Source organism: Vidua macroura, chromosome 1 (genome assembly GCF_024509145.1).
Source record: "Vidua macroura isolate BioBank_ID:100142 chromosome 1, ASM2450914v1, whole genome shotgun sequence".
In the NCBI taxonomy this organism is placed as follows: Eukaryota; Metazoa; Chordata; class Aves; order Passeriformes; family Viduidae; genus Vidua; species Vidua macroura.
The window spans coordinates 8,666,816-8,684,623 of record NC_071571.1 but is presented as its reverse complement, the minus strand read 5'-3'; the positions used below and the strand labels follow the sequence as shown (position 1 = coordinate 8,684,623).

The window sequence follows — 17,808 nt, the reverse complement described above, 5'->3', positions numbered from 1 at the left end:
GACCATTGGTGATCATCCTTTCTGTAATTGCCAACTCCTGTACTGGTGGCTCAAAACTAGACACAGCAACTACATGTGACAGGGTGAATGCTGCTTGGAGAGAGAGAATTGCTTCCCATGATTATTGGCTTTGCTTCAGGTAATACAGCCAGGGATGCTCTTTAAGGTGTGTGCTAGCAGGGCACACTGACTGAGAGGTAATGAACAGTTACTGGACAAGGCACCTATATGCTTTTTTTCTAGTGTAAAATACAGCTCCCTCACAACTATGCCGCACAGTTGGGCATAATTCCATGCTATATAAATAGAATCCTGTCCATAGAAATGCAGCTTTTAATGTGCACACACACAAATTGCAGTTGTAAAAGATGGTTGAATCTTGTTTGTAAGAGGGGAAAAAAAGAGAATCTTACATGTTTTGAGCATAGTTTTTCTTAGCATGAAAGTGTAGCTTTTACACTTGCAACAGAAGATGATTCTTTCCCAATCTGAGGCATGAATTTCAGTACCACAGTTTTAAAGATCATCCACGTGGACAAATGAGTGTCAGCTGATCTTTAGTAATTGTCAGTGGCATAACTACAGTGTGATTTGACCTGGTTCAGACTGTTATTGCTCATGTAACCTTCAGTGCTGGCCCCTAAGAGGCACATAGTATGCAGGTAATCTCCAGCTCCATTCTCACAGGAGCTGGGAGATGTGTGGTACAGATCCAAAAGTATGATGTGGATCATACTCGGATGACTTTGGATGAGAGATGCAAGGGTATGACACTGTGGAAGAGTTGGTTACAAGAGACAAGAATGTAGTGCAGTGTGTCTCCAGAAGCAGCCTCTCCTGGTGTGTAATCTAAGCAGGAGCAGAAGGCATTTCCTTTCCTGAATAAAGATTAAGGGCTTCAGGGGAAGACAGGTTTCTTTTTGCTTGTCCTACCAGAAGTTGTAGTTAATCTGTGGGAAGAGATGTAAATAAATTATATGCTTGAGGTTTGAAGATTTCTTAACGTGCCATCTGTTAAAAAGGAGCCCCAGGATGTGGCACAGAATCCATGTGTCTTGTTTTCAATTACAGAGTGGTGTGGAGGGGACATGCACACAAAGATATTACAAATTATTAAGAATTGCCAAAATAGATCTGTTTGGCTATAACCATAGACAACTCTTGGTCTCCTTGTAATTTCCTTTAGATTTTGATCCACCTGGTCAAACATGGACTGTGTATTTTGCCTGTAAGGTCAGAATGTACCCTAGTTGTGTTTAAAATAGCTTCCCAGTCTAATTATGGCAACAACTAATTAGATCTACAACTACTTAGTCCCTCAAATTTGGAAGGAATATAAGGACATAAACTCTTAAGATTGAAATGTATTCCTTGTTGTGAAGTGGGGGATGTCAGAAATCCTTATTCTTCACAGTTGGGTACATTGTCTGCACAGTGTCTTGACTGTCTCCCCAAGTAAAACCTGGAAAAGCTTCATTTGAGCTCCAGTGAAAAACTCCTTGCAGAGAAATTTGGGATCTGAGGAATACAGCTTGTCCTTCATTTGCTGTATTTGCAGCATCCTTTTGTCAGCTGCTATTGTAGAGATGGGTGATGGCATTAATCACTGCTTTTTGGTTGTAAACAACTTGCAATATAATTTGGATTTAACATTGTATTCCAATGCTGCCTCCAATACTGACACACCCAGTAGTTTCTGAAGGAAAGATGGAATTAACAAATAATTTTGAATTTTTGTTTTTACTGAAGGTATCAGTGTAGTTTTGTGCATGGTGTTCTTTTGTGAATAGTGCTCTATTTCAGTAGGACTACCCATGCTTTTTAGTAAGTGATTAGAAATGGAATTGATAGATGATTGTATGTAGTGGACGTTAAGGTGTGGTTTTAAAAAAAAAAAAAGACATGGTGATGAACTTTAGCCCTAAAACCAAGTTTCTACTGAAAATCAAGAGCTACTCTGCTGTAAGCAATTGGGGAGGACAGTGCTGATGAATCCAGTGACAGGAGGTTAATGCTGAGTTACTGGTGTGGTTCTCAGGTTGATGCCTTAAGCAGCTGGAACAGAGACTAGACAGAGTTAAGGGGAATAAAGAGAATACTTACTGAAGAGCCTTCAAAGGCCACACCCTGGCAGTACCAGAGCCACAGCCGTGGCTCTGTCAAGATGGCTCCAAGATGGGAGCAAAAGAGGGCTTGGCCACAAGAGCTCACATTTTTGTAAGTTTTAGTCCATTAGCATATTGGAGCTAATTGTCCAATTACAGCCCCAGCCCATGAAGTCCCATCCTTCTAGTTTTTCTCTCTTCGGTCCACATTGTTTATACTCTTGGGCCTGAGATCCAGATTGGCTGTCCTTGGGTCCTCAGCTAGAGGAGGATTTGTTGTGTCTACCTACTCTGTGAAGAGAGCTTACTGTGCCCTAATATGAAACCCAGGCCCACACCTTACTATCCCTAAATATGAAACCCAGGCCCACACCTTACTATCCCTTATATGAAACCCAGACCCACACACCAAAGCAGCACAAAATTGGAAAAAGAGGAAAAATAAAAAGCTAAAACCTGAGGTATCAAGGTGAACGTAGAGAAGCATTTTCAGTGCATCAAAGAAGGACTTAGTGCTGTTACCTACAGCTGTAAAATCTTACCTGGAGTGCTGCATACAAGCCCAGACACTCATAATTGAGAAACATGAACTGAAACTGTAGCAAATACAAACAAGGCTGGATAGTTTCTTTTCCTAATATAAAAATATCCAAAACAAACAGCAGTATGAGGAATAGGAGCCCAGGGTTGCAGTGCTGACAGGACAGTGGAGCCTATTCTTCAGCTATCATAGGCAACACATTCCTTTTCCCCAGCTTAACTGAGTTCTACTCTAAAAATAGTTGGGATGCTGACTTGAGCTGTTTCCTTTAGAAAGCTATTCAGAATGCATGGTTAGAAACAATTCAGGATCAGAGGTTTCACTGAGTGTAAATTGAGACTGCAGTAATGTTTCTGAGTTTGCTGTTTAACTTGTTTTGGTCAGTAATGAAAGACTTTTAATCTGAGTTCTTTTTTAAAATCATAAAGCTCTCACTTAATAGAATTTATTGCCAATAATTTCAAAATTTTCAGAATTTTCAGTAATAAACAGCTTTATCAAACATTTAGAAAGTTCTCAAATCTGACAGAAGTAAAGGGAGAGTTACACTAGGATGGAGAGTTACCCCTTCTTGCTGGGTTGCAGAGTAGCTGTTACCTAAAACCAGAAATCCAGCATTTGACAGTTCGTGTTACTGGACAGCTTTCGTCTGCTCTGCTCTCAAAATGCCTCAGTTATCTCAGTGGTACCTTGTAAGTACAGACCCACATTTTCAGTGTAACCTTGCTATCACAGATAGAATAAAGGTCAGCTGTTCTATTTGAAGGTGTAAACAAGACTGCAGTAATTTTTATTCTTGTTTTAAATAAAACTAAAAAATGAGCTTAACTATATTTTTCTTTTACACAGGTTACACCGTGTTACTTGCATCTGACAGATTTTTAAAGAATTCACTTATCCTGTATATGTGATACCTGATTTTCAAAAGTTGGTGCCTAAAATTAGATGTCTCTAGCTGTAGCCTTGGTCTAGTTTTCAGGGGAACTGGAAGCTTAGAGAAGGATTCTCTTTCAGCACTGGTAATGTGTTTTCCAGTACTGACAGGACGAGCTGTGTCAGAGTACTCTGAAAAACCAAGGCTGTTCTCAGTTTGTTTTGTTCTTCCCTTTTCAAAAATATACCAACTTTTTTATTTAATCTTAATAACATTCTTCAGAATTACTTATTTAAAGGACTGAATTCTTTATTCTTCTCTTCTTCTTTGAGGCATCCTTAAGGTTGGAGTGGTAAGCTCTATTCAGATTAAAGATTGGAATTCAGAGATCTAGTTATGAAATCTCATTTTCAGTGCCTTTATTTTGGGTGTTGCTGCTGTGTGTTTCCTGCACAGAGAATGAACTGGGTTGCCACTTTCAGACAGCACTGTTGTACTTCTGGGAGGTACCTGGAAGTCACCCAAATGCCATACTCAGACTCTTGGTTATACTTTTTTTTTAAAATCTAAAATGTCTGACTACACCAGAAAAATAACCTTTTCAGTTTATATTTATCAGTATTTCTTACAAAGTCTATCTTTCGTGAATAATACATTATTCTCCACTGTGATTTGCTGTTTTGGATGCAGTATTGTTATTTAGAGGCAGATCTATCAGGGCTATGATCACTACCTTCACTTTAACTTTTCCCTTTCTCTTAGGGTAGCCTTTCTGCTCTTGATGTTTTTTTTAAGATAGTGAGTCTTAAAGGCAACAAATCTACAAATGATAGCTTAAAGAAATAGGTCAACTATTGTCCAGTGAAGTAAATTTCCAAAACAGAATGGCATGCTTGCTTCTTGCTGCATTTCTGACTGACTCATGTTTTTAATAGGCATAGGCATCCAGGATTAAGGAAGCAGTGTTGAGCCACTGATGCCTCATTCAGGAGCAAATAAAATGTGTGGGCTTGCTTTTTTTTTACACCCCACAAAGGCTTGGAGGGTTCAAACTTTCCTGCTGTTCAATTCCTTTCCTATAGTATTTCCAGCATTTTTTAGGTGTTCTGGTCTTATCTTACTGTATTGTAATTGTATTGCTAAAACTTATAAACAACTTAGTCCAAGGCATTGTGGGCTGAAGGTGCATCTCACCTAAATAAACTGCCAACCTCGTGAGAAGGGAAGTTGTGCCCTTGGCTTCTGACTGTGAAGGAAACATTGTGTTTGATGAGCTCATGCTTGGACATCCACTGTAGGCACAAGTCTTTCTGTGTGTGTTGTCACCTGGAATTTGTTTGATTCAAGGCAGGATGCAAATAGTAAACATGTTTGTTTCTTTCCACATGTGCTGACAGCATAGCCTGAAATAGATCCTCAAGAGCTCCTTATATAAAATACAATTACCCTTAGGGTATGTTTGAAGGGGATACAAAGCCTGATAACTTCTACAAATCAAGTAGATTCACACTTCAAAAAACAGCCTATCCCACCCCTCTCCACTCTACTCACTCCTCCTTCAAACAAAAAAATCACACTGTGAATAAGTATTTTCTTTAATTTTAGAGTAATACTTGCTGACCATATAATTGATGCATTACCTGTTACTCTAATCAAGCTGTTTTAATGGGTTTAACTTTCTGTTAAGATATAAAGCATAAGAGTAGTGAAATTTACATAAAATATGCTTATGTTGATCTGAATTCAATTTTAAATTATTTAGACTAGATTTACTGCTTATTATAAGGCATTTCTTCATGACCTAATAAATACAATTTTTTTTCCAGATCTGTTTTCTCCTGTTTGCTGTTCTCTACATAGTTTCCTACTTTATAATCACAAGATACAAAAGGAAAGCAGGTAAGCATAGCATTTTTAATATGTCAAGAAAAAATTGTTTTTCAAATAAATAGATGATTCTTTTCCTGTCCATCTCCACAAGGAAAGTGGAGAAACCAGAACTGTTTGTTAGGCTCCTGGTCTATGGCAGCCTGGATTGACCTGGTTGTGTATGGCAGCCTACATGTAATTGTTTTGAGATGGAAGAAAGGGGTTAATGTCAAAGTAGATGCTTCTGCCTCCCTTGCCTTGAGATCCTGCTGTTCTCCTTTCACATCAGCTTTTCCAGGATAAGTATCTTCAGCTGTGTTTTAGCAGCAAAATCAGGTTCTGAGCTTTTGCTAGTAAAGTGAAAGGTTGCCAGTGCTACAGAAGGGAAGTAGCATTATTTCTTCAAAAAGTCCTGCTCTGATCAGGTACAGTTGTTATTTCAATTATCTTAACCTGTTTATGACTTCACCACTTAAGTTTGGAAAATACCTTGAGATAACACTATTTTTTTTTCCCTTTGGAAACACTGTCTAGTTTCCATTCTAAAATTAGTCTGTAGGAAGTCCTGTCATTTCCTTCAATATTTTTTCTAAAGACAAATAGCCTAAAAATCAGTATAAAATCACAGAATCTTTGACTTTTGACAGCTTATCTGGGACCTTGGTGCTTGATAATAGTCAGACTTCAGAAACATTCTTGTGTTTTGTGATCTTGGTGCTTTGAACTTTATTGGAAACTGTTTATTGAGTGAGCTGTGTTATGATACAGCTGCTGTCATGGATGGATTCATGTTTTTAAAAGTAAACTTTTTGTGGAATTTAATTCCTTGAAAAAAAGGTACATCTCTGTAAACATAGGAAGTAAGGTAGATACTATCTGCTGATCCAGATGTGTATTTTGGACATTACAAAGCTGCTACCATTTGGAGATGGAGAAGAACAGGAAAGGGAAACTGGTTTGGCAAACACTGTTGGACAAGACACTTTTATTACCTTTTGTTGGCAGTTATCTCCTCAGCTGGGAAGAGGAACTGCTCTGCAGCTGTCCTGACTTTATGAAAGTTTTGTGAGCATGTACTTAGGCACACTTTGTAGCCTGCTATGATCTTCCTGATGAGAAATGTTTGAAGAGTTAACACAGCTGCAACTCTTTCAGGACAAATTGTTCGCTGCTTTTCCAAGAAGCTTTTTAGCCAAAATGATTCATAAGAGACCTTTACTTAGTCTTTCAAAACACCATGAGATATCCATCAAAAAACCAACAACTCCAGGTTCTGTCACAGAAGAATTTCAAAATAGCATGAGGTTATTTGCTATGTGTTTATTTCAACTGTGTGCATGCCTCTCAAGAACTTACATTTATTTTAAAATTTAAGAATAAATAAAGTAAGTTGTTCTATCTCGTACAGAAAATAGGAGAAACTTTAGAATGCTGAGTGTAAAATTATTTCAAATTCAGAAATTTTTATTTCAAAATGCCTACATTATTTCAAATTTAGAAATGCTTACATTTGTGTACTGATGTGCATAAAGAAGGGTGTAACAAATAAATGAAGGATGTGTTAGTGATTCATCTGAGTTAAATGTTGATATTGTTTGAAAAAAATTGTTTTAGTGAAGTATTAATTGAGAAGTAGGTGAATAAAAATGGTCTAAAATGTGAAGTATCAGAAGGAAGTCATGGTATCTTAAATGCAAAACAAATAACAAGAATATAACCACCTCTACTTCCTCCCCTCCCCCAAATCCCCAGGAGCTGGGAAGAGGGGTAAGTAAAGAGAAGCAACTGAGTAGTCATCACTATTGTTCTGGGTATGCTTTCTTGTTTATAAAAGATTGCAAATGATTCCTAGCAGTAGTTAGTATGGATTCTTAGACTTCCCTGTAGCTTGCCTGCTCTCTGTGGTTCGAGAGATGCCCAAAGGGGCAGTTTCTAGCAGTAGCTGTGGCTGTAGTAGTCTGAAAGCATGTTTGCCATGGAGACCTCTTACAGAGGGCTCTAAGAGGTTTTGATCTGCATTTTTAAGTAAAGTGAAATAACTTTGTTACATTGATTGAAAAGAGTTTGACTAGCGAAAAAACAGGGTGAGAGTATGCATTTTTGGAAGGAACCTTCTTAAGATATTGATGCTCATGAATTGTATCAGTACATCTGAATTTTAATTGTAAATTAAAATTATTCCTATCTATATACACTTTACCCTGAAGAAAGACAAGTGATTATTGAATGTAACCTGATGTAATTTAATTTTCAGATGAACAAGAGGATGAAGATGCCATTGTTAACAGAATATCGTATGTATAGCTCTTCTTGGCAGAACTTCTTTACCTGAATGTATTGTTATGATAGGAATCTTCTGTGCTTCCAGATAAATAATAATCTATTTGAAATATTTAAATGTGTTTTAAATAGATTGCTAGAGGTCAGGGAAAAAGATTTGGTGTAGTGGCACCATGAATTATGAAGTGATGTGAAAGTTGGTTCTAGGCCTTTTTTCACCTGTAGTTCTGCTGGTAGGTATAAAGTTGGCCAGAACATTGCACGAGGACCTGATGCAAGAGGTGGAACTGAGTGCAAGACCTGCATTTAGGTCTCTGAGACGTAGATGTTTGGATGGGAGGTGTTGCCACAGCAGTCAGTGGAAGGGAGGCAGTGGATCCTGTGAGCAAAGTTAGCTCTCTCTGAAGAAGATATCTTTGACCAGTGTAAAAAAGCTGCAGAAAGGTGACAAGTGGAAGACAAGCACTTGCCAGACCTACTGGTCTGCCAGCAGCTCCCTCCTTATCCTCTTGCTGTGTGAAGTTGGGTATGGATATCTCCTATCCGAGTGTGCCTCAGGATGTGCAGAGCTGCCGTGGCTGTTGTTGCCCTCTCAATTCCATCATTGGCTGGGCCATGTGAACTGGCTCCTGTTGTGTTACAGTGTTCTTGGCTCTTCCCTGGTGCTGCTGTCATCCCCTTGGAAGGGGAGCTTGGAGAAAAGTGTTGTTGTAAATAGAAAATGTTATTTTTTCTTTCAGACTAAGCTTCTTTAAGTGTGCCTGTTATTTTCCTAAAAGCAATAACTGTCAAACATATGTAAATAGATTTCTCTTCACATGACATAATTGTCAGGACTTGAGGTGTGGAGGGATGAGAAAACAAAGCCAAAGGGGGCTGCAGCACTTTGCTGTAGTTTGTTAGGTTTCCCAGTTCTTGCTTCAAATACTTAAGCATCCTTAAATAAAAGAAGAATTCTCAGAAGCCAACAACAACAACATAAGAATATTTTTAAAGTTAAAATTACTTACTCATGCTTTCTTTCCTAAGTATGGTATGAATGAAAAATGGATTTGTAGACTATTAAAGAAAAGTAAGATTTCTGCAAGCAGGTTACTGATGCTGCTGTTGTAGGGATGTCATATTTGTTTTGTCATACAATTTTGCATTGAGAATTATTTCTAGTTTTATTATAGCATTAGATTACTTCTGTAAGAAAGTTTTGTTGATTTTATTTTTTTAAGGACAGAGTTCTTTTTAATGCCACAAGATGGCATTTGGTGTAAGTTGTATTTGGGATCTAAAAAGAATAAGCTTAAATATTTGAAACATTTCTGACAATTTCTGTATATTGACTTTACATCTATGAGATGAGAACTTGAATAACTCCTTTGTGAAAAAAATCCAACTTCTTTTTTTTAGTTTGCTGTTCAAATATTTATGTATAATTGTACTCACTCTTTAGTTAGAACGTTGCTCTGCTTTAAAAAATGTACTAAGAATGTAGAAACTGAATATTTTTTTGTGTATGTGTCTATGTGGGAAATTAAAACTGACAGAGGAGACTTGAGAAAATATATTTAATGAACTTCAGTAGTTTAAGCTTTGCATTACAATAGAATTGTAATGCAATTCTATATGCAATTCTTGTGCCAAGAGAGTAATCATGGTAGTTGGTAAAAAATTATTTATATTGGGTTCTGTAAACTATTTTAAATTTGCCTTTTGAAAGTCAAATGTTTTGGAAATCCCACTTTGTCCTGCCCACTTACAATGTAAGAATGTATTGCCTTTAGACACTGATTACCAGGTAGTTTAATTACTTTTTCCCCTGCTGTTCAGAGTATGTTGGTGGTAACAGTGGTACATTTCTTTAAATTTCAGGCTGTTCTTGAGCACCTTCACTCTAGCAGTTTCAGCTGGTGCAGTCCTGCTTCTACCTTTCTCAATAATCAGCAATGAGATCCTGCTTTCTTTTCCACAAAACTACTATATTCAGTGGTTAAATGGCTCACTAATTCATGGTTAGTACTCAGCATAATGTAATGAAAATTAATGTCTTCATTGTATGTGCACAGATATGTTCTTATTTTCAAACTGATAACTCATTTTCATTTAATATGCTAATTTTTAATGTGCTGTTGTCTAGTTGGTTTTGCTGCTGTGTGATATATCACAAAAGTCTGTCTTAACTGTTCTGTTCTTTTTTTAAAGAATTATGCAGACTTGATGGAATTAAACCAAATTCACTGCTTCAAATATTAATGTAAATAAGAGCTACTAGAAGCTAACTTGAAACATGCTGTTCACACTTCTTTATGTTAATGCAAGATTCATATGCCTTTCTCTTTATGATGATACATATCAATTTATTCTCAAAAACGTGTTTTAAGAAACTTGCTAGCTGTGGGCAGCTCAGACTAGATAGTTACATTCAGCTGTTGGTGATTTATGTGCAAACAAGGAAAATTGTGGAATATAAGTATTGTGATAAAGATGTGCAATAAAATAACTGGTGAAAACAGGACATTCTTTTCTAGGTTTGTCTGCAGAAAGTATGTTCACTATAAAACTATTTAATCTGGTACAAATAATTTACAGGTTAACTGGTGTTCTCTTTAGTCTTGTGAAGAGAGAGCAATTTGGCTTTGGAGGATTTTTCTCTGAAAAGTGCATACTTTTTGCTAAATGTCTAATAATATTCACACATAGCAAATTCATGAATTTCTGGATCCCCGACTTGCAAGGATTTTTTATTTTTTAGTTTGGGTTTTTTTTGTTTGGTTTTTTTGTGAAGTGAGAGGTGAGAAGTGATGTTTGTAGGACATAATGGAATAAATCTTCACAGCAGGGATGGTTGAACAGTGAAAAAGGCACTGGGAGATCTTGAAAGTTTTCCAAAACTCAGGTGGCCAAAGCCCTGAGCAGCCTGATGGCACCTGCAGTATGGCTCTTTAAGGGCAGGTCAGACTAGGTGACTTTACAGTCTCTTTCTAGTTCAGTTGTTTTATGATGTGTTTTGTGACATGTCATGGGGAATTGCTAATTTGTTATGTCTCCTACATGGGAGGAAAAAACCTAAGCTAAAGAAATGTTTTTACATGAATTTAGCTGCTCAGACATTTATATTTTTTATTCCCAAATATGAAAGAAAAAAATATTGGAAGATAATCCTTCCTTCTGTGTCTGAATCATCTTTGGATAAAGGGCAGTAAAATCCATCAGAGACTTACGTAATAACCATTTCAGAATTTTTTACTGTCACTTGTTGCTCCAGAAAATTTGGGTTAGTAAGAAAGCTGCTATAGTTGCTGTTAAATAGGAAAACCTTTGAATTTGCCAGCGACCATCTTTAGTGGGATGATGTTTGGAAATACCACTTTATGGATACACAGTATAATTCCTATTTCGCGAGTCCAGCAGCAGCGGCTAGCAAGGAGGGGGATCGAGCATCGTGCTGTTTGCAGGCGAGGGCGTTGCGGAGGGGACGCTGCGCTCGCGGTCAATGAGCTTCGGGCGGCTCCGGCGCCTTTGGCTCGGAGCTGGCCCGGGCCGTTCCCTGGGCTCGGGCTCCCCCGCGTGGCCCTCGCCGGGATCGCCGCGCTCGGGGACTCGCGTGCGGGGAAACCTGCGCGGCTGTGAGAGCTGCAGCGCCCGAGCTCAGAAATGCTCACAACCCCCTAAGACTCTGCCTGCACAGCCTTCACCTATGGTTTGGGTACTGCCTTGAAAATGTTGCCAAATCGGAGCACTTGTGTTCCTTTAAAACACTTCATTTTTTCTAGATTTATGGTTTACAGCCGTCATCTGATGTACTTGAACCTGACACTGAGGGGTTTTATTCTGTAGATTGTTGCATTACGTCTGGCAAGTAAACCATCAGAAAGTACATGCCTGAAACTTCTGAAGCTAGGCAGAAAGGCCAAACCTGGATCCAGTATAAACACACTTAGCTAATTAATATGTGCTGAACGAATCCAGAACTAGTTCTGACAGTGGTGTTCCCTTGTGCTGCTTTTGGCTACAACCACCAGGTGGGGGTAAAACGTAATGAAACTGCCATGAATAAGAAAAATGGAAAATTGCTTAGGGTCTAATCTGTTTTCCAAAGACTGAGAAATTTTTAATTTTTATGTTTTATTAACTTGTTTTATGGGGGACAGTCTTAGGTCACTACAAATGCAAATGAAAAAAAGTCTAATTGACTGCTTAAAGATTTTCTATATGTTGATGTCAAGTGTCTTATGCAATTTTATGATGCAGTCAGTATAGTAGAAAAGAATTATTTTTCTGTGTCTATTTTAATTTGATTTCTGAACTATCAAATTAAGAAATAGAGAAGATCCTTACTTTGAGGAAAGTGCATAGGTCTGTCAGCAGCAGAACAGCACTGCCCTTGTCTTTCCTAACTTTATGTGCCTGTTGTAGCTCTGTAGTTTCATATTCTGTAAATGTGTTTCCTGTAAGCTACTAATATGTAAATTTCTGCATTTTAACTTTTTTAAAATCACCCTGGATGTGCACCAGTCTCCCCTCCCTTAAAATGCTCAGTGTTCTCTGGAGCTCCTAAGCACTGTTTTCTGTTGTAAGATACTCATGTAATAGAGCTGCTGAAATTAGGATTTGCAGGTATTCAGCTTTGCATGAGGTAACTGAATGCACTCTGTCTTCAGTTAGAGAAAACTGCTGAAATAAGACTCCTACCCCCATTAAGTTGTGTTTCTACTCTTCCTCTGGTGTCTTTTTTAGGGGGGAAAGAAAAAAAAAGTGCAGACTGCTGGAGTTAATGTCCCCTTGTAAGGGCTGTTAATGACATTCCTGCTGATGTTGCTATGCCTGAATGTTTCTCGAATGGTAACAGGAGCTTCCTGGCAAAGCAAATTCAAAAGGAAAAATCCCTCTCTTTGTTAACTGGAGTTTAGCTACCTTTAGGCACTCTGTTTTCTTTAGCAAATGAGTGTTATATTTCACGCATCTTTTGGAATTTTCTTGGTTTGTTTTCTGTAGTCTGTTTGGCTGAGTTTGGTTGCTGGTGTCCTGCTGCTGTCAATTGCTGAAGTTCACTTGGTCCCCTCTCCCCCTCCTCCCCTCTAGCTTTTTTTTTCTCCTTTAAATTTGAATGCTGTCATTTAAGGAAAAATGAAGTATATGGTAGAAGCATTTTTTTAGAGGGGGTAGGCAAAAATCACTGCTAACGTTTTTACATTTGGATCTAATTCAGAAATTTCTCTTGATAATGAATACCTTGGACATCCAAGGTAAAATGTCTTTTTCCTTCCCTATTCTTTACAAAATGGCCAGTTTCAAAGAGGAAAAGGAACAAGCCTGTACTTGGGAAGAAGGAAACAAACAAGTTCAAATTTTTTTATCATGGAGCAATATTCTTTTTTGAGTAATATTCAGGTTATAGAACATAGTCCTGCAGAATTGTGGAAATGTGTGTGGTTTGGGGAAGGTGGGGAATGAAACCTGTTTTTCTCTACAGTCTTTTTTTTAGGATGCAGAACATGTGACAGTGGTTAGACCTGTTAGCTACTAAATTGCAGATAAGCTTCTGCTTTTATAAAGAAGAAACACTGCATCCTGCACAACTTTTGATAGGATGATTGATGATGGATTCATGTTTAGGCACAAGAAACTGCCTGTTCAGAAAGTGTTCATCTTTGAAAATCTTAATAGTGCAGATACCCTAACAGAGATTAGCTATCACTTCAGCTTGTTTTCTAAACCCTTTCTCTTCCTGCAGATGTCACATGTGTCTTACAGATGTCCTTGTTGTAGTCAGTGTTGATTTTTCACATAGATCACAGAATGGTTGAGGTTGGAAAGACCTCTGGAAAAAACCTGTTCCAGGCAGGGTCAGTCAGAGAAGGCTGCTCAGGGCCCCCCACTTTTAGGTTTGAGTATCTTGAAGGATAGAGATTACAAAACCTGTGGGCAGCCTATTGCACTGCTTGAGTACAGTGGCAGTAGAAAATGTTTGGGATTTTTAGTTTGTTTGTTTTTTCTTTCCTTTTATGAGTAAGTAGATTTTCCAGTTTTTCAGTTCATGCTCATTGCTTCTCCTCAGTTCAGTGGATACCACTGTGAAGATCTGACTCTGCTTTCCTTTGTTCCTCTCTCATCAGATATTTATATATGTGGATAAAATCTCCCTAAGTCCTCTCTTCTCTGCTCTCTGTCCATTTGCCTGTTGAGGTTCATCAGAGTTACAGGACACTGCTGCTCCCCATTTTGTCTCTTGAGCAGATTTGTTGGGGATGTGCCCTCTCCCACCACCCAGGTCCCTAAAGAAGGTGTTTGACCCACCATCAGCCCTAGGGTGTCCATACCACTGCTGACACAACCCTGGGAGCCCAGAAGCTCAGCCACTGTTCAGTCCACCTCAGAGTCCACTTACCTTGCCCAGCCCTCATTAATTAAGCTGTGAGGGGGTTCATGGGAAATGATGTTGAAAGCCTTATAAAGTTGAGATAAAAAGATCTGCTGCTCTTCTTTTGCCTACTGAGCCAGTCATCCCATTGTGGAAGGCTGCTGTTACCATGATGTCTTCTTCTGATTTGGAGGTGATGATGGCATTTGTGTACTGCTCATGTTGAAATCCATGGTTTGCTTGGAAAAATATGGGAGAAAGGGAGTATACAGAACTGGATTTTGTGAGATTCACCAAGAGTAGTAAAATACTTTCGTCCTGAGAACTTCTGCAGTGGTTCTCTAAAGAACCTTCAATGAGATTGTGCAAGTGGTACACCTGAGCTTGCAGTGTGTCTCCCAAGGTTTCAGACATTTGCTATTGAAAGGTAAGTTGTATCCAGGTTTTGTTTGAAAATCATTATGCAGAGAAATGGATATTTTTCAGCAATGACCTGTAAATAACTATATCCATAACCCCCTGGCACTTGTACATATATTACATTGTTATATGCAAGGGAGGAAAATGTAATATATTTAACTGTGAAACTTACAATGTGAACTTCTTGTTTGTTGCAGGTTTGTGGAATCTTGCCTCTCTTTTTTCAAATCTGTGTTTATTTGTGTTGATGCCCTTTGCATTTTTCTTCCTGGAATCAGAAGGATTTGCTGGCTTAAAAAAGGTAGGAAAACACTATTAAATACAGAGTAATTGCAGTGTACACTTCATTTTCAACCTTGTTTCTGATGAAATTGAAATTACAGATTGGGGAGGATTTGATGCTGGCATATGTGTGTTTATGTGAAGGTCATATACACTGCACACTCTGGCACAGGCCAGGTATACTGGGGGAAAAAAGACCCCTTAAAAGCCATGTGTACTAAAATAAAGAAAATTACTTTTTTTTTTTTAATGATTCAATTAAGATTTTATCTCTTGGAAGATGATTCTGTTGGGATGTTAAAAGGAGAGAAGGTTCAAGAAATGCACTAGAAATAAAATAATAAGGAAAAGGACAGATTTCTTGCTAGTGGGAAGAGTGGTTAAATAAGAGATGACCCTGAGATTACAAGCTTGATTTGTGAATTTTAAAGATTATGGATATCCCAAAAAAAGGTTCAAATATGGTCAAGATTAACAAGAATATGTTAAAAAACATGTCTTAAAATATTCAACTGAGTTGAATATATTCAGGTTGAGAGGGCTGAGTATTTCAGTGAAGCAGGGAACTTGACAAAGCAATTTTTGAACCATAAGATGATAATATTGTAATATTATATTGTAATATAATATTGTAATGTAAGATGATAATATTGTATGTGAACTAAAGAAATACAGTGAAAAATTACTATAATGGGAGTCACATCAAAATTAATTTCAAATCATAAATATCAAATAGATTAATCTGAAATGACTGTCTGGGGACTAATTGTAGCACTTTTCCATTAATCTTTATCATCCAAATGATTACACTTTTGTTTTTAATGATACTACACTTGAGGGAATTCTGCTCCCTTTGGATGACAATTGTCAGAAAGCAAAGGGTCTTGGAAAGTGATCTTGAAATCTGAGAGTTAAAATGAATTAAAGATGGATGCAAAAGACTATGAGTCACTGAAGCATGGCATGTAACATAAAGCCACAAGGGGATAATTGTGTTTGGAAGGAAAATATCATTGCTGGTTGCATTGACAGGAACTGGCATGAAGGCAGTGAAGTTGCCATTTTGGTTCTTGGTGGGATTGGGGAAAACTCAACTGAAGTGCTGCATTCAAGTTGGGGTTTTTGGGCTCACTTGAGAAGAAGCAGAGGACAGCAAAACAAACTAAAAACAACTTAGGAACTACTGTGTGAAGGAAAATTTTAATTCAGAGAGAGTAATGTGGAGAAACAGAGACTTTATTCCGCAGCAGAAGGTACTGGCCAAGCAGCAATGTTAGAAAACACCTGCAGGGCCTGGCCCAGGTGGTGTGTAAATGTTGTCTGGTGTCACCTGGGCTGAGTTGATGCTGCTGCAGCATTGCTGTGCATTGCTCAAACTGCAGAAGTAGCCAGGTCACTTCAGTTACGAGCTTGGGTGACCAGACTAATGCATTCAGCTTCCAAGGAGTTTGGTGATGGGCTGCTGTGTTATACTTGTCCATCTTGGCTGGAAAACACTTTCCATTCTTCTTCATTCACTTCAGGTCTACAGGGCTGAGAGCTTTTAGCAATTCCGTTTGTCCTTCCAGTTTTCATGTGGAGGCCACTCCATTTTCCTTTTGACACTTAAGTATCTAGCCACAGCTAATATTTATCTTTTCTTCTTAAAAATATATTAACTGATTTCATGGGGTTTGTGTTTCCTGCAATCCAACAAAACCAAGGATTCTCTCCATTAATATACTGGGTAAGGTCCTTCTGCTGGTGGAGTTCTTTTGGTTCCAACAGATGCTTTGTGTATCCCAGCTACATGAAACTTGCACTTTACAGGAAACTTTTAGTAGTTCATGTGTAACTTTCTTATGGTAGTGGCTATCAATAAATCCCATTCAAGATCAATCAGATCACTATTGCATATTTATGCTTGAAAGCATTTGTGAGATGAGATGGATAAGGTAGAACCATAATCTTCTGCAGATGCCAGGGGAAAAAATGATTTTTGATGCTTTGAAGTTTGCTTCTTCATGGGGGCAGACCAGATTTTAGTATCAAAATCCACCTGTTGGAGGGGAGGAAATTCCATTCTGGGTTTTTTTTTTTTTTTTTTTTACTTTGAGTTCTGGATGTCTTTGGAACATCCCAGAAGCCAAGTATGATTCCTGGTACAAATACTCCAGGCCTTTATGCAATGTCTGTTCTATCTCACTGCTCTGTTTAAAGTTATCCAAAATGGATGGCATTGTTTTGCCATCCATTTGGAGTGAGCCTTAAAGCTGCTGGTCAAGATTCAGGAATTGTTAGATGTTGTAATATGAACATACCTTGTATTTGATTGCTTTTCTTGGAAAGTAAGTAGCAGATGGCACTTCTGGACTAAGGTGTTAGTTAAAATTAAATGTGCTGTTCTTTTCAGATGCTGATGTAGATAAAGGATTCTACTTGTAATAATTGCTAGATATGTTTTAAAGAATTACATCACATAATTGGGTGATTAGAATCTGGGAAAATTCATGATTAATCAAACTCATGATTACATGAAAGGTTTTCAGTTCTAGCATCTGCAAAGGAAGAGTATTTCCCATCCAGATTTATTTTCAGTAGATTTTTGTCATGTTTGTTACCTCTTTTCCAAGAAGATTTTGAGACCATGATTACTTTATAGAATTTTTCGTATTTGAAAAAACTATTTTGTGTGCATTTAAAAAGAAGTCATATTTTGTCATTCATCACATCAAAGTAATGGACCAGAGACATAAAACATTGTTCAAATGCTATTACTGTTCACTGTAAAAATCAGATTTTAGTGATCTCAATTTAAAAAAAACATTTTATACATTTGGCAAAAGTTATAGCATTTAAGAGAAGAATGATCTACTGTAAATGTGAAGACATTCAGTAAAAAGGTTTGGCATGGATCTTTAATCTTTCAGTTGGGAGTTGGGAAAGCAGTTGGTTCTAGATATCCAGCTCAGATAAAAATTTGGATAAAAAGACTGTTCCAGTGGAAGCTTTTATGCAGGTCATTTTGTCATTGAATTGCCTTCATCATAATGATTAAATAGGTCACTTGGGATATAGGTGTGTGCACTGAAGATGCCTATTTGAA

General features: G+C 37.8%; 1 protein-coding gene across 3 annotated transcripts in view; it reads left to right on the top strand.

Annotated features, from left to right (window-relative positions):
* The window catches only part of LMBR1 (limb development membrane protein 1), a 69,277-nt gene that overhangs the window by 9,898 nt on the left and 41,571 nt on the right, over nucleotides 1–17,808 (top strand). Inside the window, exons 2-5 of one of the 3 annotated variants that reach the window (XM_053998932.1) lie at nucleotides 5,347–5,419; nucleotides 7,644–7,683; nucleotides 9,533–9,672; nucleotides 14,639–14,742. The exons of 1 other annotated variant lie outside the window; for it this stretch is intronic. In XM_053998932.1, coding sequence (XP_053854907.1) covers nucleotides 5,347–5,419; nucleotides 7,644–7,683; nucleotides 9,533–9,672; nucleotides 14,639–14,742 — 357 coding nt within the window. The remainder of the gene's footprint in view (nucleotides 1–5,346; nucleotides 5,420–7,643; nucleotides 7,684–9,532; nucleotides 9,673–14,638; nucleotides 14,743–17,808) is intronic. One more of the 3 variants, XM_053999007.1, reaches the window with a different exon arrangement.